Source organism: Triplophysa rosa, linkage group LG2 (genome assembly GCF_024868665.1).
Source record: "Triplophysa rosa linkage group LG2, Trosa_1v2, whole genome shotgun sequence".
Classification (NCBI taxonomy): Eukaryota; Metazoa; Chordata; class Actinopteri; order Cypriniformes; family Nemacheilidae; genus Triplophysa; species Triplophysa rosa.
The window spans coordinates 14,832,698-14,849,589 of NC_079891.1; the positions used below are offsets into that span (position 1 = coordinate 14,832,698).

General features: G+C 38.5%; 1 protein-coding gene across 1 annotated transcript in view; it reads right to left on the reverse strand.

Moving 5' to 3' along the window:
• Positions 1-565: 565 nt before the first annotated feature.
• dapk1 (death-associated protein kinase 1) overlaps positions 566-16,892 on the reverse strand; it is an 84,710-nt gene continuing 68,383 nt past the window's right edge. The window contains exons 19-26 of the mRNA XM_057349375.1: positions 13,324-13,401; positions 11,914-12,130; positions 10,746-10,931; positions 10,336-10,533; positions 8,181-8,319; positions 7,899-8,019; positions 5,024-5,119; positions 566-3,531 (exon numbers count right to left, since the gene is read on the reverse strand). Of these exons, the coding sequence (XP_057205358.1) occupies positions 2,230-3,531; positions 5,024-5,119; positions 7,899-8,019; positions 8,181-8,319; positions 10,336-10,533; positions 10,746-10,931; positions 11,914-12,130; positions 13,324-13,401 (2,337 nt within the window). The 3' untranslated portion in view covers positions 566-2,229. The remainder of the gene's footprint in view (positions 3,532-5,023; positions 5,120-7,898; positions 8,020-8,180; positions 8,320-10,335; positions 10,534-10,745; positions 10,932-11,913; positions 12,131-13,323; positions 13,402-16,892) is intronic.

A 16,892-nucleotide genomic window follows, 5' to 3' on the forward strand; every position in this document is an offset into this window, starting at 1 on the left:
TCATTTTTGGGTGAACTATCCCTTTAATCTGACTGTGGAGATAAAAATGCCTTAACCTCTAAAACATATATTCTATGTATATTTTTGGGTCTGACACTGTATCCGTGTTAGCCGTGTCAGTGGCAAATGTTGAATGTGACTCCTAACAACTCTGGAAACAGGAAACAGTGATCACATCAAAGCACAAGACAAAACTGTATTATGCAACATAAGGGACAAATAACTATTTGAATGCCTCGTACTAGTGTATTTATTGTGTTATTCATTATCATACAGTATTTACAGATACTATTGATTGTTAAGTGTTGTTTAGATTTTATAGGTAAAAGCTATAATTTATTCTGACTAATTACTTTAGATTGATTAAATCAGGGCCGGATACATCAAAAGGGGCACAATTCAATATTCAACAAAATGCTCGATTCAATTGATTAAAAGCAGTTTGAAAGGCTTCCACCATTTAACAGAACAAACCAATTTGTTTTTAGAATTTAATATAAAATGTAATGGGATAATATAACATATCTTAAGATGTTTTAAGGTAAAAGAACACAAAGAAAGGGTCATCAAGTAAACAATTTATTATAAAAAAATGTAGTACACTGTAAAGTTATAATGAAGTATTAAGGACATGGCATTCAGCGACATGGATTCAAAACATAATATAAATAGATGTGAAGGTCTTGTGCAAAGAAATGACTGTACAAGTCTTAAATACAACAGGATAAATTCCCCTATGATTTACCCTGTTAAAGTCTTTATAAAGGAAATCATTAAGCTTGACCACAGACAAAGAAACAGATTTATAATACACAGACTTAATCACAGTATAAAAATGTGCCTTTTGGAATGAAAAAACGCAATATGCCCAGTTCCCTTTCAGAAAAGGTTGTTTGTGATTTCAAGAGTGCCTGCAAAGGAATAAAGCGCTGGAGGCTCCAAAATGTTACACGGGACTGTTGAAAGTTCATTTAAGATATTAGAAAAGATGAAACTGTAGCTGTTTCCTTTGAAGGAAAAGTCATAGCATATACAGTATGTAGACATAAGAGGGAAGCTTTGCTGCCATCTACAGCTTTCACGTTGTCACTGCATTTGTGCCCTGCATACCACTTTTATTACAATTCAATCCAAACAGATGGCTGTTATGAATTATATAAATTTCTACCACTGAAACAGGATCACTGTTAACAGTTCTACACATTTTATGACGTTTTTTGCCCAATTGCGATCCCTTTAAAATAATTTGCTTTAAATCTTAATGCTCAAGAGTGCGAATGTGTGAAACATAAAATATTTATATAGCAGTTGAACAATCATAACAATACTCAGATCATGCTTACCAAGATATTGCAGGAGACATTTTATAAAAAAATTTAAATGCCTGGAGTATTTCATCATTTACACTTAAAACTGCAATATTTCATTGAGGTGACACAAATATACCGTACTTAAATGTGACGACGCATGAAAATCAGTAAATACACTGGGACACAGAATTTTAGGAAGCAGACTTTAAAATATGTTAACGTACCTGCGTCAAGGAATGTTTTTTGTGCTTCATCTTCTAAATAAAATCCTGTCTGAAAAAATATGGTTTTGTTGCAGTAAGGAACAGTAAGGTAGTTACAATTTTCTCCGAATGTTCTCAAACTCTGAATGTTTGAGAACAGACTTGTTCTTTCATTTATATATGCACATTTAAATTATTCTACAAAGGGTAAACACTGAAACACTTCCACAGGTGTTTAAACTAAATTTGCTTTTAGTAGGTAGCACATGGCACATCAAATGTTCAAATCTAGAACAGTTTACCATCTCCAAGGCACTCAATAGATTGAGTTATTATCTTTTTATCATCAAGTAATGCTTCCAAGCACTTTGTGATCATTCGGCCATCGAATGTAGTTTAATTTCTTTGATTCAGACAGAAATGTATCATTCAGAACTGCAGAATTATCATTCAGTAAGGACGTTTGGAAAGGCCTTCTGCAGTTTCACTATGGGAATTTGAGATAGGTAATATAAGATTCCCTTGTTTTTTGTTTTTTTTACAGAGGCACCATTTCAGAGATACCAAGGATGAACATTCAGAAATCGCAGACGGCATCAGTGGACATAAACAGAGTATCTGATTCAAATACTTTAGTCTTTCAAGACCATGGAGCTGAGATTGAACATCACTCCACTGATGAAATTGCACGTTTCTCTACAGACACAAGTGGCGTCCTAGCGAGAGATCACAGAACTGATGGAATTGTAAGATGTGCCGCCTCCATTGCACACAGGGCTGTACGGCTCTGGCGGAGTTCCCAGAATCTCCACATTAACCCGGAACACTGGCGCGGCTCTGAGAAGAAAATCTGCTGCGTCTCGGCGGCCAAGTTCTCGCAACTTAGCAAGCAAAATGCCTACGGTAGAACCTGATCGCTGGCTCCACTCTTGCAGAAGTGTGGCTGCTGGGCTGGGAAGGGAAAGGGGGTCTGCAGGGGGGGTCCCGTTGGTGCCGCCACTATATTTAGCAGCTAGCTCGCTTAGGCCCACATTCATGGCTAACAAACACCAGTCCTTTCCGAGGGCGTCGGGCGGGTCCAGCAGGCGGCAGAGTTTGCGTCGAGCTAGGTGACTGAGCTCCGCCACGGGCACGTCCCTACCGAGACTGCCCTGTTTATAAACCTGTGTGCAACCTAATGCTACGATGCTAACAAAGCTCTCGCGATAACCGCCCATGGTGTTAGACAGGGCGTTCTCGCTGCGCGCCTGAGCCCGGAAAAAGTCTCTAGGTTGGTAGAGCATGATGGGTCCGTGGTGCTCCCGTAACTGCTGGGGGCTCAGATAATGTCGGGCAGTTAACAATCCAGGTAACGTTGCGGCCACGAGACCTTCTGTCATGCCGCACAACGTGTCCAACAGAGCATAACAACGTGTAGGATCTCCTTCAGGTCCTCGTAACTGTACCTCCATGCCCTGACCGTGGTTAACAAGCAGAACCAGAGCCTCGGCACCACCGAGTCCAACCCGAGCTCCGCTGCTCCACAACCGAACGTCCTCAGCCTCAACCTCGGGCTTTTGTTGCCGGCTCCAGCGACACAAGTTGACTTGAAGCTTATGAAAGAGTCCGCAGGGGAACGGGGCTAAGTGCTCAACAGGGACCACACGTACACCACCATAAAGTAAAGTGTCTTCTCCTTCGACGTCGTCTTCGTCCGTCCAGGTGTGCTGCAGCCCACCCGTCCGTATGAGGGCGGGAATGTCAACCATTCCTGGGTTGGCTATGTCACGGGCACAGATGTCCATGGCATCCAGGATCTGGAGGAGTTCATCGATGTCGCCTTCAGAGACGAGGTTTTGGAGTTCCTCTACACGATAGCGACCACGGTAATGGTGGATCGCTTTGGGGGTTTCAATGGAGAGAAGCTTGCCAAGGACATTACTACAAAGCCAGCGGGGATCCAGCAGGACAACGTCTTGGACGGTTTCACTCTGCATGATGTTAATCTGGAGAAAAGAAGGGAATAGTATTAAGTAGTACTAAAAGATTTTATTGGTGGAAGTTTGGCACACAATACTGTTGGTTGCTATTAGATCCTATACAAAATTTGTAAACTGTAAACTGAGCCAATTGACCTGTTGTTTAATTGGCTCAGTTGAGGTTTCATAAATGTATCACTTGTGGCAACTTTTTTTAACAGGCCATTTGTAAAATGTATAAAATTTGACACTGAACATTGTCAATAAAGTCAAAACCATTTGAACTTAACGATTCACTAAAAATAAGAGCAAAAGAAGACCGTGTAGTTAGAACAACACGAGTCTCTGTAAATAACAGAATTTAAATTTTTGGGTGAACTATCCCTTTAAGAGGAACTACATAATCACCATTCTTCCATCTCATCAAGGCAAAGACCTCCCAAATTTCATATTTCAGGTTTACCAACAAGTGAATGTTTAAAATGTGAACAAGGCTGAATCAGAGCTTGCCACTTTGGCACGTCAACATAAAAAATGCCCTAAAATGTATTTAAGTGCTGTCTCTACCTTTTAAAACCTGATGACTAATATTGATGAAAAACCATGACTATTCAACTGCTATGTTGTTAAGTGTTGTTGTTGTAATACCCGTGGGTGTTCAATAGACTAAAAAGGGTCCTATTCCGTTTCTGACAGCCAATTCATTTGGATCCACAAAAATACATGTAAGCATCATGAAAACATGTGTAGATGTTCTGCACTGTAGACTTTGAGTGCTTTCGTGGTAATGGATGTAGAATTAACAGTGTGGGTGTGTGCAATAGCATAACTGGGTGTATGAAAATACTAGTTTTTAATTAATAATACAATAGAATCAACAGCTCATACACTTTCCACCGACACCAAAACAACCCTACTGTAATTCAAATGTGCACACAAATCATTCAGCTGCTCTCTCACACACGCACACAAATCATTCAGCTGCTCTCTCACACACGCACACACATTCACACTTGCAATGGTCTGCCCACACACACACACACACACACACACACACACACACACACACACACACACACACACACACACACACACACACACACACGCACACGCACTGGCTTTGGTTGACTATCCCCGTGGGGACAGTCCATAGGCGTAATGTTTTTATACTGTACAAACTGTATATTCTATCCCCTATCCCTAAACCTAAAGATCATAGAACACTTTTTGCATTTTTAGATTTGTAAAAAATATTGTTCTGTACAATTTATTAGCTTTTTTGCCCTGGGGACCTCAATTTTGGTCCCCACGGTGACACGAGTCCCCATGTGTTGGTGTGCATTCAGGTTTAGGTCCCACCGGGATATACAAACATGAACACACACACCACACACACACACACACACACACACCAAGTTGTGCTGTGATTAATCACGGACGCTTTAATTGTAGAAAACAAAGAGACTGTGCTGTTAATGAGTTGTTTAATCAGCTCCAGCAGATCTTTCATGGCCAGAAGGGTTGATTTGTTCTATGTACATCCACGACAAACTGTTGCCACGCATGAGCTGGATTTGGACCAGCTACAGTTTCCTCTCAGGAGGCAGAGTGCGACAAAAGCTTCTGCACTGGTCATAGGCCTGCAGGTTCTGTGTAACAGAGAGAACACAATGAGAGAGAAACCTCAAAATGACAAACGAGTCGTATAAAAACGCATGAAAACACTAACATACATAAAAGAAGAGGAAAATTTAGAAAAGCATGTCAGCTTACTTTTTTAAGGAATTCATTGCTAAGGATTCCCGAAAAATGAATTTCTGTCAGCCATTACTCACCTTCAAGTGTTCTAAACTGTATATCTATTTCTGTGAACACAAAATATTTAAAATTGACTAAACAGTTGGGTATTACTCATAGTACAAACCCGATTCCAAAAAAGTTGGGACACTGTACAAATTGTGAATAAAAAAGGAATGCAATAATTTACGAATCTCATAAACTTATATTTTATTCACAATAGAATATAGATAACATATCAAATGTTGAAAGTGAGACATTTTGAAATGTCATGCCAAATATTGGCTCATTTTGGATTTCATGAGAGCTACACATTCCAAAAAAGTTGGGACAGGTAGCAATAAGAGGCCGGAAAAGTTAAATGTACATATAAGGAACAGCTGGAGGACCAATTTGCAACTTATTAGGTCAATTGGCAACATGATTGGGTATAAAAAGAGCCTCTCAGAGTGGCAGTGTCTCTCAGAAGTCAAGATGGGCAGAGGATCACCAATTCCCCCAATGCTGCGGCGAAAAATAGTGGAGCAATATCAGAAAGGAGTTTCTCAGAGAAAAATTGCAAAGAGTTTGAAGTTATCATCATCTACAGTGCATAATATCATCCAAAGATTCAGAGAATCTGGAACAATCTCTGTGCGTAAGGGTCAAGGCCGGAAAACCATACTGGATGCCCGTGATCTTCGGGCCCTTAGACGGCACTGCATCACATACAGGAATGCTACTGTAATGGAAATCACAACATGGGCTCAGGAATACTTCCAGAAAACATTGTCGGTGAACACAATCCACCGTGCCATTCGCCGTTGCCGGCTAAAACTCTATAGGTCAAAAAAGAAGCCATATCTAAACATGATCCAGAAGCGCAGGCGTTTTCTCTGGGCCAAGGCTCATTTAAAATGGACTGTGGCAAAGTGGAAAACTGTTCTGTGGTCAGACGAATCAAAATTTGAAGTTCTTTTTGGAAAACTGGGACGCCATGTCATCCGGACTAAAGAGGACAAGGACAACCCAAGTTGTTATCAGCGCTCAGTTCAGAAGCCTGCATCTCTGATGGTATGGGGTTGCATGAGTGCGTGTGGCATGGGCAGCTTACACATCTGGAAAGGCACCATCAATGCTGAAAGGTATATCCAAGTTCTAGAACAACATATGCTCCCATCCAGACGTCGTCTCTTTCAGGGAAGACCTTGCATTTTCCAACATGACAATGCCAGACCACATACTGCATCAATTACAACATCATGGCTGCGTAGAAGAAGGATCCGGGTACTGAAATGGCCAGCCTGCAGTCCAGATCTTTCACCCATAGAAAACATTTGGCGCATCATAAAGAGGAAGATGCGACAAAGAAGACCTAAGACAGTCGAGCAACTAGAAGCCTGTATTAGACAAGAATGGGACAACATTCCTATTCCTAAACTTGAGCAACTTGTCTCCTCAGTCCCCAGACGTTTGCAGACTGTTATAAAAAGAAGAGGGGATGCCACACAGTGGTAAACATGGCCTTGTCCCAACTTTTTTGAGATGTGTTGATGCCATGAAATTTAAAATCAACTTATTTTTCCCTTAAAATGATACATTCTCTCAGTTTAAACATTTGATGTCATCTATGTTGTATTCTGAATAAAATATTGAAATTTGAAACTTCCACATCATTGCATTCTGTTTTTATTCACAATTTGTACAGTGTCCCAACTTTTTTGGAATCGGGTTTGTAGTTTTCTAACCTACTATGGTAGTTAAAAGTGCCCCAAAACGGTTTGCTTACAAAATTCTTCCAAATATCGTTCATTGTGTTCAGCAGAATAACGAAATTAATTTGGAACAACTTGAGAGTGAGTAAATGATAACAGAACTTTCATTTTTGAGTGAACTGTCCCTTTAACAAGCACTACCAATTAAAAGTAACACCCAGTCTTCTTTAAAGGGACAGTTGACCCCAAAATGCTAATTCTTTAATCATTTACTCACTATCACATCCTTTCAAACCTGTGTGAGTTTCTTTCCTCTGCAAAAACGCAAAAGAAGATATTTTGAAGAACACTGGTACCCAACAAACACTGTACTCCATTGACTTCCATTGTATTGACACGAAACCATTTCTCAAAAACATATTTTGTGTTTCATAGAAAAAAAAGAGTCATATCCAGATTCTGAATCACACCAGGGCGAATACATGATGACACAATATTAATTCTTTTTGGGTAAACTACCCCTTACAAATCTCTAAATCGTTAAAAGTAGCTTGCAGATAATATTGTGTCTTTAGAAAAGGCACAAAAAGGCCGACATCAATATGTAACAGCATCCTTAAGGCATGCAGATGTGAAAGAAAGCGCCGCAGGTATGTGTAGGAGTGTAGAGAGCAAGTGAGAAACAGAGGGGAGGAGGAAAAAGTGGCTCTTATTAAGCAGCAACATATCTTGTCAATGGGTTCGGTGTGCATGCCGTGATGCTTTGACGTGTTAAAGAGAGCCAAGGAGCCTCATTAAGTTAAACTGTGTTAAGACACGTCAACACACTGGATAAATGGCACCAATTAACATGACCGCTACGTTTTAACCGTTTAAATAAAGTACTTAAATCGGTCAGTTACAGGACATGTGTAAGAATATAGAGAATGAGCTTACTGAGATGATGCTGTTTCTGAGCTCTAACAGAAGGTTTCTCAGCAGCTTCATGTCTTTGGAGTTGGATGCTCCTGCATCCATGACAAAGAGCTTCTCAGCGATCAGCAGGTCATTACCAAACCTGAAAGAAATTGCAAGATGTTTAGGATAATAGAAACAAACCTTATTGAAAACGTAGCAGATCGATTAATTAATATATACTGATATCAAATAACTTGAATTTTACACATAATATGAACAGTTGGTTTTTCTTATTAGTTGATATTAATTACTGTAAATCACCTGTTTCTGACTTCTCTAAGCAGAGATCTCTCCTTGTCATAGCTGAACTCTCCACCGAACGATCGGGGAAGATTCGCAATGTCAGCGTGTGTGGCCACGAGCACCACACGCAGTGGATTCCTGATCTTCCCTCCAAAGGCTGTGGACATAAAGCACCCGTTTTAATATTTATTCCTATTCTTGCATTCAACATCTATAATAGCAATGCATACAGTATCAAGAACTACAGACATAGCCATAGACAGATCAAACAAGATACTAGTTCTCTTCTGGCATGATCCATAGTATTATGGATGTGCTCGCTACAGTACTTACACAAAATCATCAACCATCACTACAGTGAAAGCAAAGGTAAGCCCCGCTGAATTTGAAGGAGACAGTCAAATGAGAGCATACAGAATGAATGACAGGACAGAAAGTAAGATACATGTAGAACAACTCATTTCTTTCATACATATTTTATTTATAATGACTTTTATGATGGATGTGTGGGTACATTTTGAAAGAATTTTCATATTTGGGTGAACTATTTCCTTCAAGTAAAACCATTTTATTCATCAGTTTTATACATTTTTACAATTATTTTGTAATTTTGCAGTTTGCTCGGCTCCAGTTGCTACTACGGGCAATGTGGCACACTGAGAGATCAGGCGGCACAGAAGCCGTTCACACAAGATGTGTGACTGTGTTCTAAACTCAGCTGGAGCACGCAGGCGACGGAATGAAACAGAACGTCGAGTTCTTGAGATGTGTTTGAAGAATGCTGCGTTTCATTAAAAAAGGAGATATACTGAGTTCTAATAAAGCCATTGTGTAACTTGCAGTCATTTTATAACAGCTAAGGGGTGTTGTCAGGCACATCACGAAGCCCCTTGTTATAAAATCACTGTAAACCAAGGATGCACTGTAAACCAACACGTAGTTCCTCAGAAACAGAAAGAACAAAGTGGTTGCCAAGCAACACAGATGCACACCATACAGTGGCGCAGTAATTCTTATGTATTGCGGTCAGCTGTGTGTTTTGGGGAATTTTACAACGGCTTATGCTGTGTTCACACCAAATGCGAAGGATCGCGTTCCTCGCTCTTTATTACCCGCAGGAATAGTTTGTTATTTTCACGCGAGTGATGTGAAAAACATTGCACAACGGGGAGTGTCTTCATGTGTCCGGATGTGTTAAACAGAAGGTGTCAATGAGCTCTTCGAGTTTTTAACATGATTCGCGTCACCCATTGCACATCCGTGTCGATTCGCGTCTTTGCGCTGACATTGTATGTAATTTGCATTGACTTTGTATTTAAATAAAAAGAACACGGCACAACCAGAATCAAGGGGACCAGAACTAATCGTTGTATATACGGTTTTAACGTATGCCCGCATCTGGCCTAAACAATTTATTTTATATTTAATTTATATTCATTTATATGAACATTTTATTGCATATTAATTGTATTAAATGAAACCTACTCAACCTAAAAACGACTCAACAGTTATTGATTCTTTGCGGAGGTCTATCGGAAGTTAGGTTTGGGGCACATAATGTTTGTTTACGTTGTTGCCACTAAAACCGTCTATAAATGTCAATTAAATGCTTTGTTTATCTGCCACAACAAGCTCCGAAATTATCATAATTTCTCAGCAAAAACTGTTGTAATATAAAATTAACTATGACAACTTTGATTAATTAATGTGCATCTCATGTAATTCATTTAATTCAAATGTTTAATAGATTGACAGCCATACTTTCAGAATAGAATGAGCATAAGGATGGTTGGCAAATGTTGTTTTGAATCATTATGGAAATGAAGCTGAAACAATATGACTAAAACAGAAAGCTGAATATACCTGAGAAATTAAATCCTGAACAAAAACACAACAAACAGAAATAAATATTCACATATTCTCTTTCAAAACACAAAGTCTATTATAACAAAAAAGTAATAAATCAAATTATAGTGTTGATCTGGTATAATAATCCTGTAATTCATTTTAATATAAAGATACAGAAAAATACAAGACCTCTTAATCAAGCATTTAACAGCTTAAGCGGATCCCTGTAATTATTATAATAGAAAGCCCTACAGAGGAAAAAAAATCTATATACTGCACACTGTAGTCTCAAGTGACACACACACACACACACACACACACGTACCGATGTTATCCTCCGGCAGCGTGAGAGCCTTGAGGCAGTTAAGCCAGAATGTGACCTGGTTGAGTTGAGTCTCGTACGGCTCCTCCAAGCTGAATAAAACCAAGTGGATCGCAGCTGCATCATTCGCGGCAAAGTAATCGTATGAGCAGTAGTAGACAGGATTACCAGAGAACTCCCATATACTGAAGTCTCCAACACCTGCAAGTACACACATACACAGAAGCATTCTAAGTATACAGCGGCCATCACAAAGTAGGCTACAGTATGTGGGCACTTATGCCACACTACAAAATGCACAAGTGATAATGGTTCTAATGACCAATTATTAAAGCAAGGAAATTTTTTTAACTCCAAAACGAGAAAATTGTAAAAACAATAACACAACAACGCCTATTAGAAATCATTTTCACCGTTGACATTGGCATTCTGGATGTCGATGGCTTTGGTGGCGGTGTCATCAGCCGTAGAGAGAGCATTGTGTACGGGACTGAAGACCTCCAGCACTCCTTTCGTCAAACTGGGCTCGAACATCATACTGCGACTACGAACGCTAACATTCTCACAGCCTGGGTACAGGTTTGAGATACTCACAGACACTACGCACGCACACATACAAGTCACAAACAACAAACACCCACACAAAGAGAAGGAAAAATACATAGACACAGTCAAATATATACATTTATTTTGTTTTTATAACTCTTTAAAATATATAATATACATAAATTATAAACAATATATAATACTGTATATAAACAAATTAATGGTGCCTATGATATATTATTGACATATAAAATGTTGACTCAGGCGCATTCAAATTAAAGCACTCAACTCTGTGATAACCCGCCACATGGGGGAGCTCTTTGACAAAGGCCTGATTTCTGCTCTACCAGCATTGACCAATCAAAGTTTGTATGGTGTAGTATATGTTTCTGCTATATTCTTCTGATTTAAATATACAAAAGCTTATTTTGCTAATAATAACAACATTATTATCGCTATTATTACAATATTAATTAACTTACAATATTAATATAATAATAATAATAAATTGTTTATTATTTTTAGATGATTATTCCTCTACTCAGGTGAAAAAACTAAATTCCAGATAAAAGTACAAGAAGTCTACTTTCTAAATTTTCATTTAGAAAAACACTGAGCGTCTGATGATTCAAATTTGTTCTATACCTCGCAAACGTGTTAGTCACACTATGCTGCACATGTCTCGCACAATCAACGCCTTCTCCTGAACTTAGGCTCTTTATAGAAACTTTCTCACAGAAACAAAGACTTTAAGACAATATTTGTGAGAAAAGCAAGCTTCATAGATAACACACTACTTTGATGTGATTCCACCTTCTAAGGATAGCAATAATGACGTGCATGTGGTGATCTGGGAATGTGTGAGGATAGAAACTCTGCTCAGAACTGCCAAACATCATTTTAAGCAATTCTTAAATGCTAACATTTAAATTCCTGGCAAAAAATCTGAAAACACTACAGCAATTTGAGCTTTTTTCAGTTTTTTCTTCTGGTGGCTATGATGTCAGGGCCTCCATAGAATAAAGGCTAAAGCACCTGAAGGTTTGGAAGTGACAGGTGAGGCGGGATGTCGGACAGGATTGGTCAGTCTGGTCCTCCGTCTCCTGAAGAAACTGCGCAAGATCCCACACTTTAAAGATTCCACCAAAGTGCTCTTCCCCGCTCCCGAGTGGCCGAACAGCTTGAGTTTGATGCGAGGTTGGAGGGTCTGTGTAGGCCGCAGCTGCTGGATGTAAATGATCTTATGGTTGTCCTGTCAGGCCAATCACAAAGGGTATGTTAATTAACACAATCCAATCACATTACAGCGTGACATATGGGCCAATGACGCAATGCTAATGTGAGTGAGAATGGGTAGAGAATCATAATGAGTGTCATTTATGGGGCTTTCAAAACTAAAGTGCCAGTCATATGAACGAGTCTGAGCCAGCTGAGTGTTATCTTATTTTCTAATGCAAGCAAATAGCAAGATGCTGTATGTCTTATATTAAACAACATTTAAAATGACCTTCCAAATCTTGAGTTATTTTAAAATAGCCTTACTAAACATTAAGTTTGTAGTTAATGGATGAACCATAAACCTAAGCTGTGTATCAAATCAAAGCTGTTGAGGCAATAACATAGCCAGCACTAAAAAACAACTGGAGGCTTTAAAATATAATAACCCTTACAAAAATGACTGCATTAGCACCATGATACAGTGGTACATATCATGGATTTCCATTTACACAATAACATTTACATGATAATCTAGAAAATACCACAGAACTACCACAAACTTGGAAATACCATGAAAATAGTTGGTTCTTATTTTTGTTTACAGCTTGAAATAGATTTGCAAAATGACCCTCTTGTCATTTCAAACCTGCATGACTTTCTTTCTTCTGCAGAGCACAAAAAAAGATATTTTGAAGAAAGCTGGTAACCGAACAGCACTGCCAGTTAACAACATTCTTCAAAATATCTTCTTTTGCGTTCTGTAGAAGAAAGAAAGTCATACAGGTTTGAAATGACAAGAGGGTGAGTAAATGATGACAGAATTTTTATTTTTGGTTGAACTATCACTTGAAGTTACTAATAATATGATTCCTATGTCCTGTTAATAATGTTCCAAAGTCTTTCTGAACTTGTTCAGTTCTTGCAGTTAACCACATTTTAAATCATTATAAACTCAAATCCCATGAAGCTCACATTTTACACATTTCTCAGTGGATACAACATTACATTAGCAGCGTAAAGGTTGTGGGTTTGATACCAAGCAAACAAACATACTGTTAAAAATTGTATATCTTCAATGGTAAAAGCATCTGCCAAATGCATAAATGTATATATTTACATATGGATCCAGAATGTTCAATTTTGGGTAAACTGTTCCTGAAAGCATTTATGTAATGCCAACGAATGTCTTGAGTCTCACTGACATTAATATTAAAGCAAGACTTGCACCTTTTTCAGCTTGGCCAGCAGCGTTGCGACGTGCTCCTGCTGTTCTGCATTTGCAAGATCTTCTGCTGTCTTTCCATCCTGCAGGAGAGAGAAAGATAAATGACAGTGATGGATAAATTGCAGCGAGAGAACATTACAGGCAATGCAAAGACCGCCGGATGTCCAGTGACACAGATAAACGAGTAAAGCTGGATGAATAAAAGTCCATCAGCCTTTGATCTGCTCAGTATCACCTGTCCATCCTACACCATTTAAAGATAGATAGATAGATAGATAGATAGATAGATAGATAGATAGATAGATAGATAGATAGATAGATAGATAGATACAGCTAGGCAGACAGTAAGTTTAAAGAGTGTAAAAGAGATGTGAGAAGTACACAAGAGAAAGTGAGAAAGACAGAGAGAGAATATCACCTTACAGCTTGACGTTGTGACTCACGATATATATTACAAAAGCTGTCTGAGACAAACAGTGGTGATTATTACAGCTGAAAATGAATTATGGGTGTAATGCTGTCTTCACAATGTCAGGATGTTTGTAATTATGATATGATGGAAAAGATCACCACCACGGTGGAAAATTCTAGATTTTCGTTGATCTTCAACTTGGAGAAGAAACAATTGAAAATGCATCGCGGAAGCTCACAGCCATTAATTGATATAAGTTTTCTGCTTGATAAGGATTTCTCATTATTCTGTGTGGTAGCCCGAGAGCTATAAAAATGATGGATAGGTTAAGATAGATGACTAACTACAATATTTCTTTGCAGAAGTGTTTTGAGGGGATAAATGAAGAGATGCATCTTCTCTGAAAGGACTCTAACATACTGACAACATGCTGTGCTTTGGCACAGTAAATTCTCTTCAAGAAGCAGCGATTGTAAATTCATCCCCTTTAAACATCACAGCCAGACACATCAAAACACTGCTTGTGTAACACATTCACCGCCTTGCTTCAACAATACATTTCAAGACAATTACTGTCAAAATAACTAGCATTAACTCCAAAATGCTAGCTGTGAGCAATGTTACCATTATTGTACACTACATAATCTGCAGTTCTTCATATTTTGAGGACTATGATATTTTTTGCAAATAGTGGTTATAGTTATTTATCCTGTTTATTTGTTGAATTAATTTATCTGGCCTAAAACTGAAGGGCTGCACATTTATGAATTTGTCGTCCACACTAGATACAATTTCATTTAAAAGGTCCAGTGTGTAATTTGTGTGTTTATTGACAGAAATGCAATATAATACACATAACTATGTCGTCAAAGGTATATAAAGACCTTACGTAATGAAGCGTTATGTTTTTATTACCTTAGAATTAACTATTTCTATCTACACACAGCACGGGTCCCCTTACATGGAATTCGCCATGTTGTTTCTACAGTAGCCCTTAACGGACAAACTGCTCTACAGAGTGCGTTTCATAAATATGTTATCTCCTTCAGCAAAGAAGTGAAAAAGTAATGACATCTTAGTTCTGTGTCAGCAGCCGTAGTGCTTCGAAAGGGAGGGGTGGAGTGAGCCATTGGATGCAATTCGCAACCTCACCGCTAGATGCCGCTAAATTTAATACACTGAACACATGTGAAAATGTCTTCAAAAATGCATCTAATTGACTCTATAAAGGCAGTCATGAATTCTTGGCACACTGACTGTACAGTATATTGCTTTAGGCTCCCCTGCACCACTGGGTCCCCACAATCATTCCTATGTTTCACCCCATTAGCTGTATACAGGGCTTCTGTGTGACTGACTTGTCATTCAGACCACCCAACAACTAGTCAATTATGAATAAGTCCCTACAAAAATACAAATACATCATCAATTGCAATCCTTCGCAGTTTTCCGTAATGCAATAGCACTAAAAATTGCTAAAAATGTGTTCATTTTATTCCAACCAAAGGTTAGAAACAGAGTAAAAAGAAGTTCCCAGGAGATGTACTAGCAAGCAGCAAATGTGTGATTGGAAAATCATCCTCAGGAGACACGACTAGGAAAGGCGAATGACTGTCAGCAAAACTGAACCGCATGCTGAAGGTATATAACCACAGAATCAGAAGGTCATATGTAAAAATACTGTTAAAACATGAAGGCAAACTCAAGGACACTATTAAAAAATAACTCAACAGTTACTCTGTAAATAAACCTAAGGTCTTGGTTCAATCTGGTTTGCCTCTTTGACCAAAACTCACCACAATGTTACAGCTCGACTCCTATGAATGATTCAATACCTCCGGACACGCATACAAAATCTAACCACACACAAACCCACACCGAACACCTGGGGCCATGAGCGCTTGTGTAAACCCCAGAGCCAGAAACAGCTGTGTTCCTCACAAACCAACTGGGACAAATTAACCATCCTTCATTTGACAGAGAGGCCACAAGCACCCCCTCACACGCATATGCAAATGAGAGCCACAGAGAATGTGGTGAACAGCCGAGGTGTTAAAACACAGATGAAGAGGAATAGAAGAGCTGTGATGCACTGTCAGTACTTTTATCTAATGCGGTTTGATAAATACACAAGTTTTGAAGACATGACTGCCAATTCTGCAGCCCGGTTTTTCTCTTTATGTTTATGTCTACTTGTTTCCTACCACGTGTCCTCTTGAGGACAGACTTGAATTCATTTATTGATTTCTTGTTGTCTCCCGAAAGATAAAAGATGTCTGAATATCTCAGGGCTGAATGGAACCTCCTGACGTGAGGGAAGATTACCTACTGTTTGTTTGACACATTGAGAACATGGCTGGTCATTATAGTGTTGGAGATGTAAAAAATGTACTGTATGATACTCGCTCTGAAGAAAACAAAAACAAATCAAATCATAAACAGTCGCACAAACCGTAAAATTCAAATACATGCAGAAGAAACAGTGAGAAATACAGTAGCTCTGGTGAAAAATCCTAATTGCAATGATTTTGCTGGCTATAAACATGTTTACAGAAGTCGTGGTGTGGCTTTTTATATTAAAATGGTTAATCAAATATATTTATGCAAGTAAACTGTGGTTTATTACTATGCACTTGTATATTGGCGCAAAGAAAGAAATTGGTTCTTTAAATGTACATTTTTATTCAGTTAAAAATTGTGGACAGCATGCTTTTTTATTATATTATTGTTTTTTATAAATATTAGAATGTTTTTCTTTACATTATTTTAGTTTTTAAATTATACAGCTTAAAAGCATAGTTCGCCTTCACAATGAAAATTATGCCATCATTACTGACATTACATTTTAAACCTGTGTGATTTTCTTTCTTTTGCAAAACACAAAAGAAGAATTTTTGAAAAATGTTGGTTACCAAAAACCGTTGGTCCTTCTATTGTATGGGTACAAAACCAGTGCAAGCCAATGGGGACCCACGGTTTACTATTACCAACATTTTCCAAAATATCTTATTTTCTGTTCTGCAGACGAAAGAAAGTCATACAGGTTTGAAATGACAGGAGGGTGTGTAAATAATGACATCATTTTCCTGTTGAAGGTGAACTATTCCTTTAAATGATCTTTGCACCAATAAATCCAATAAATAAAATGATGGTCTGACT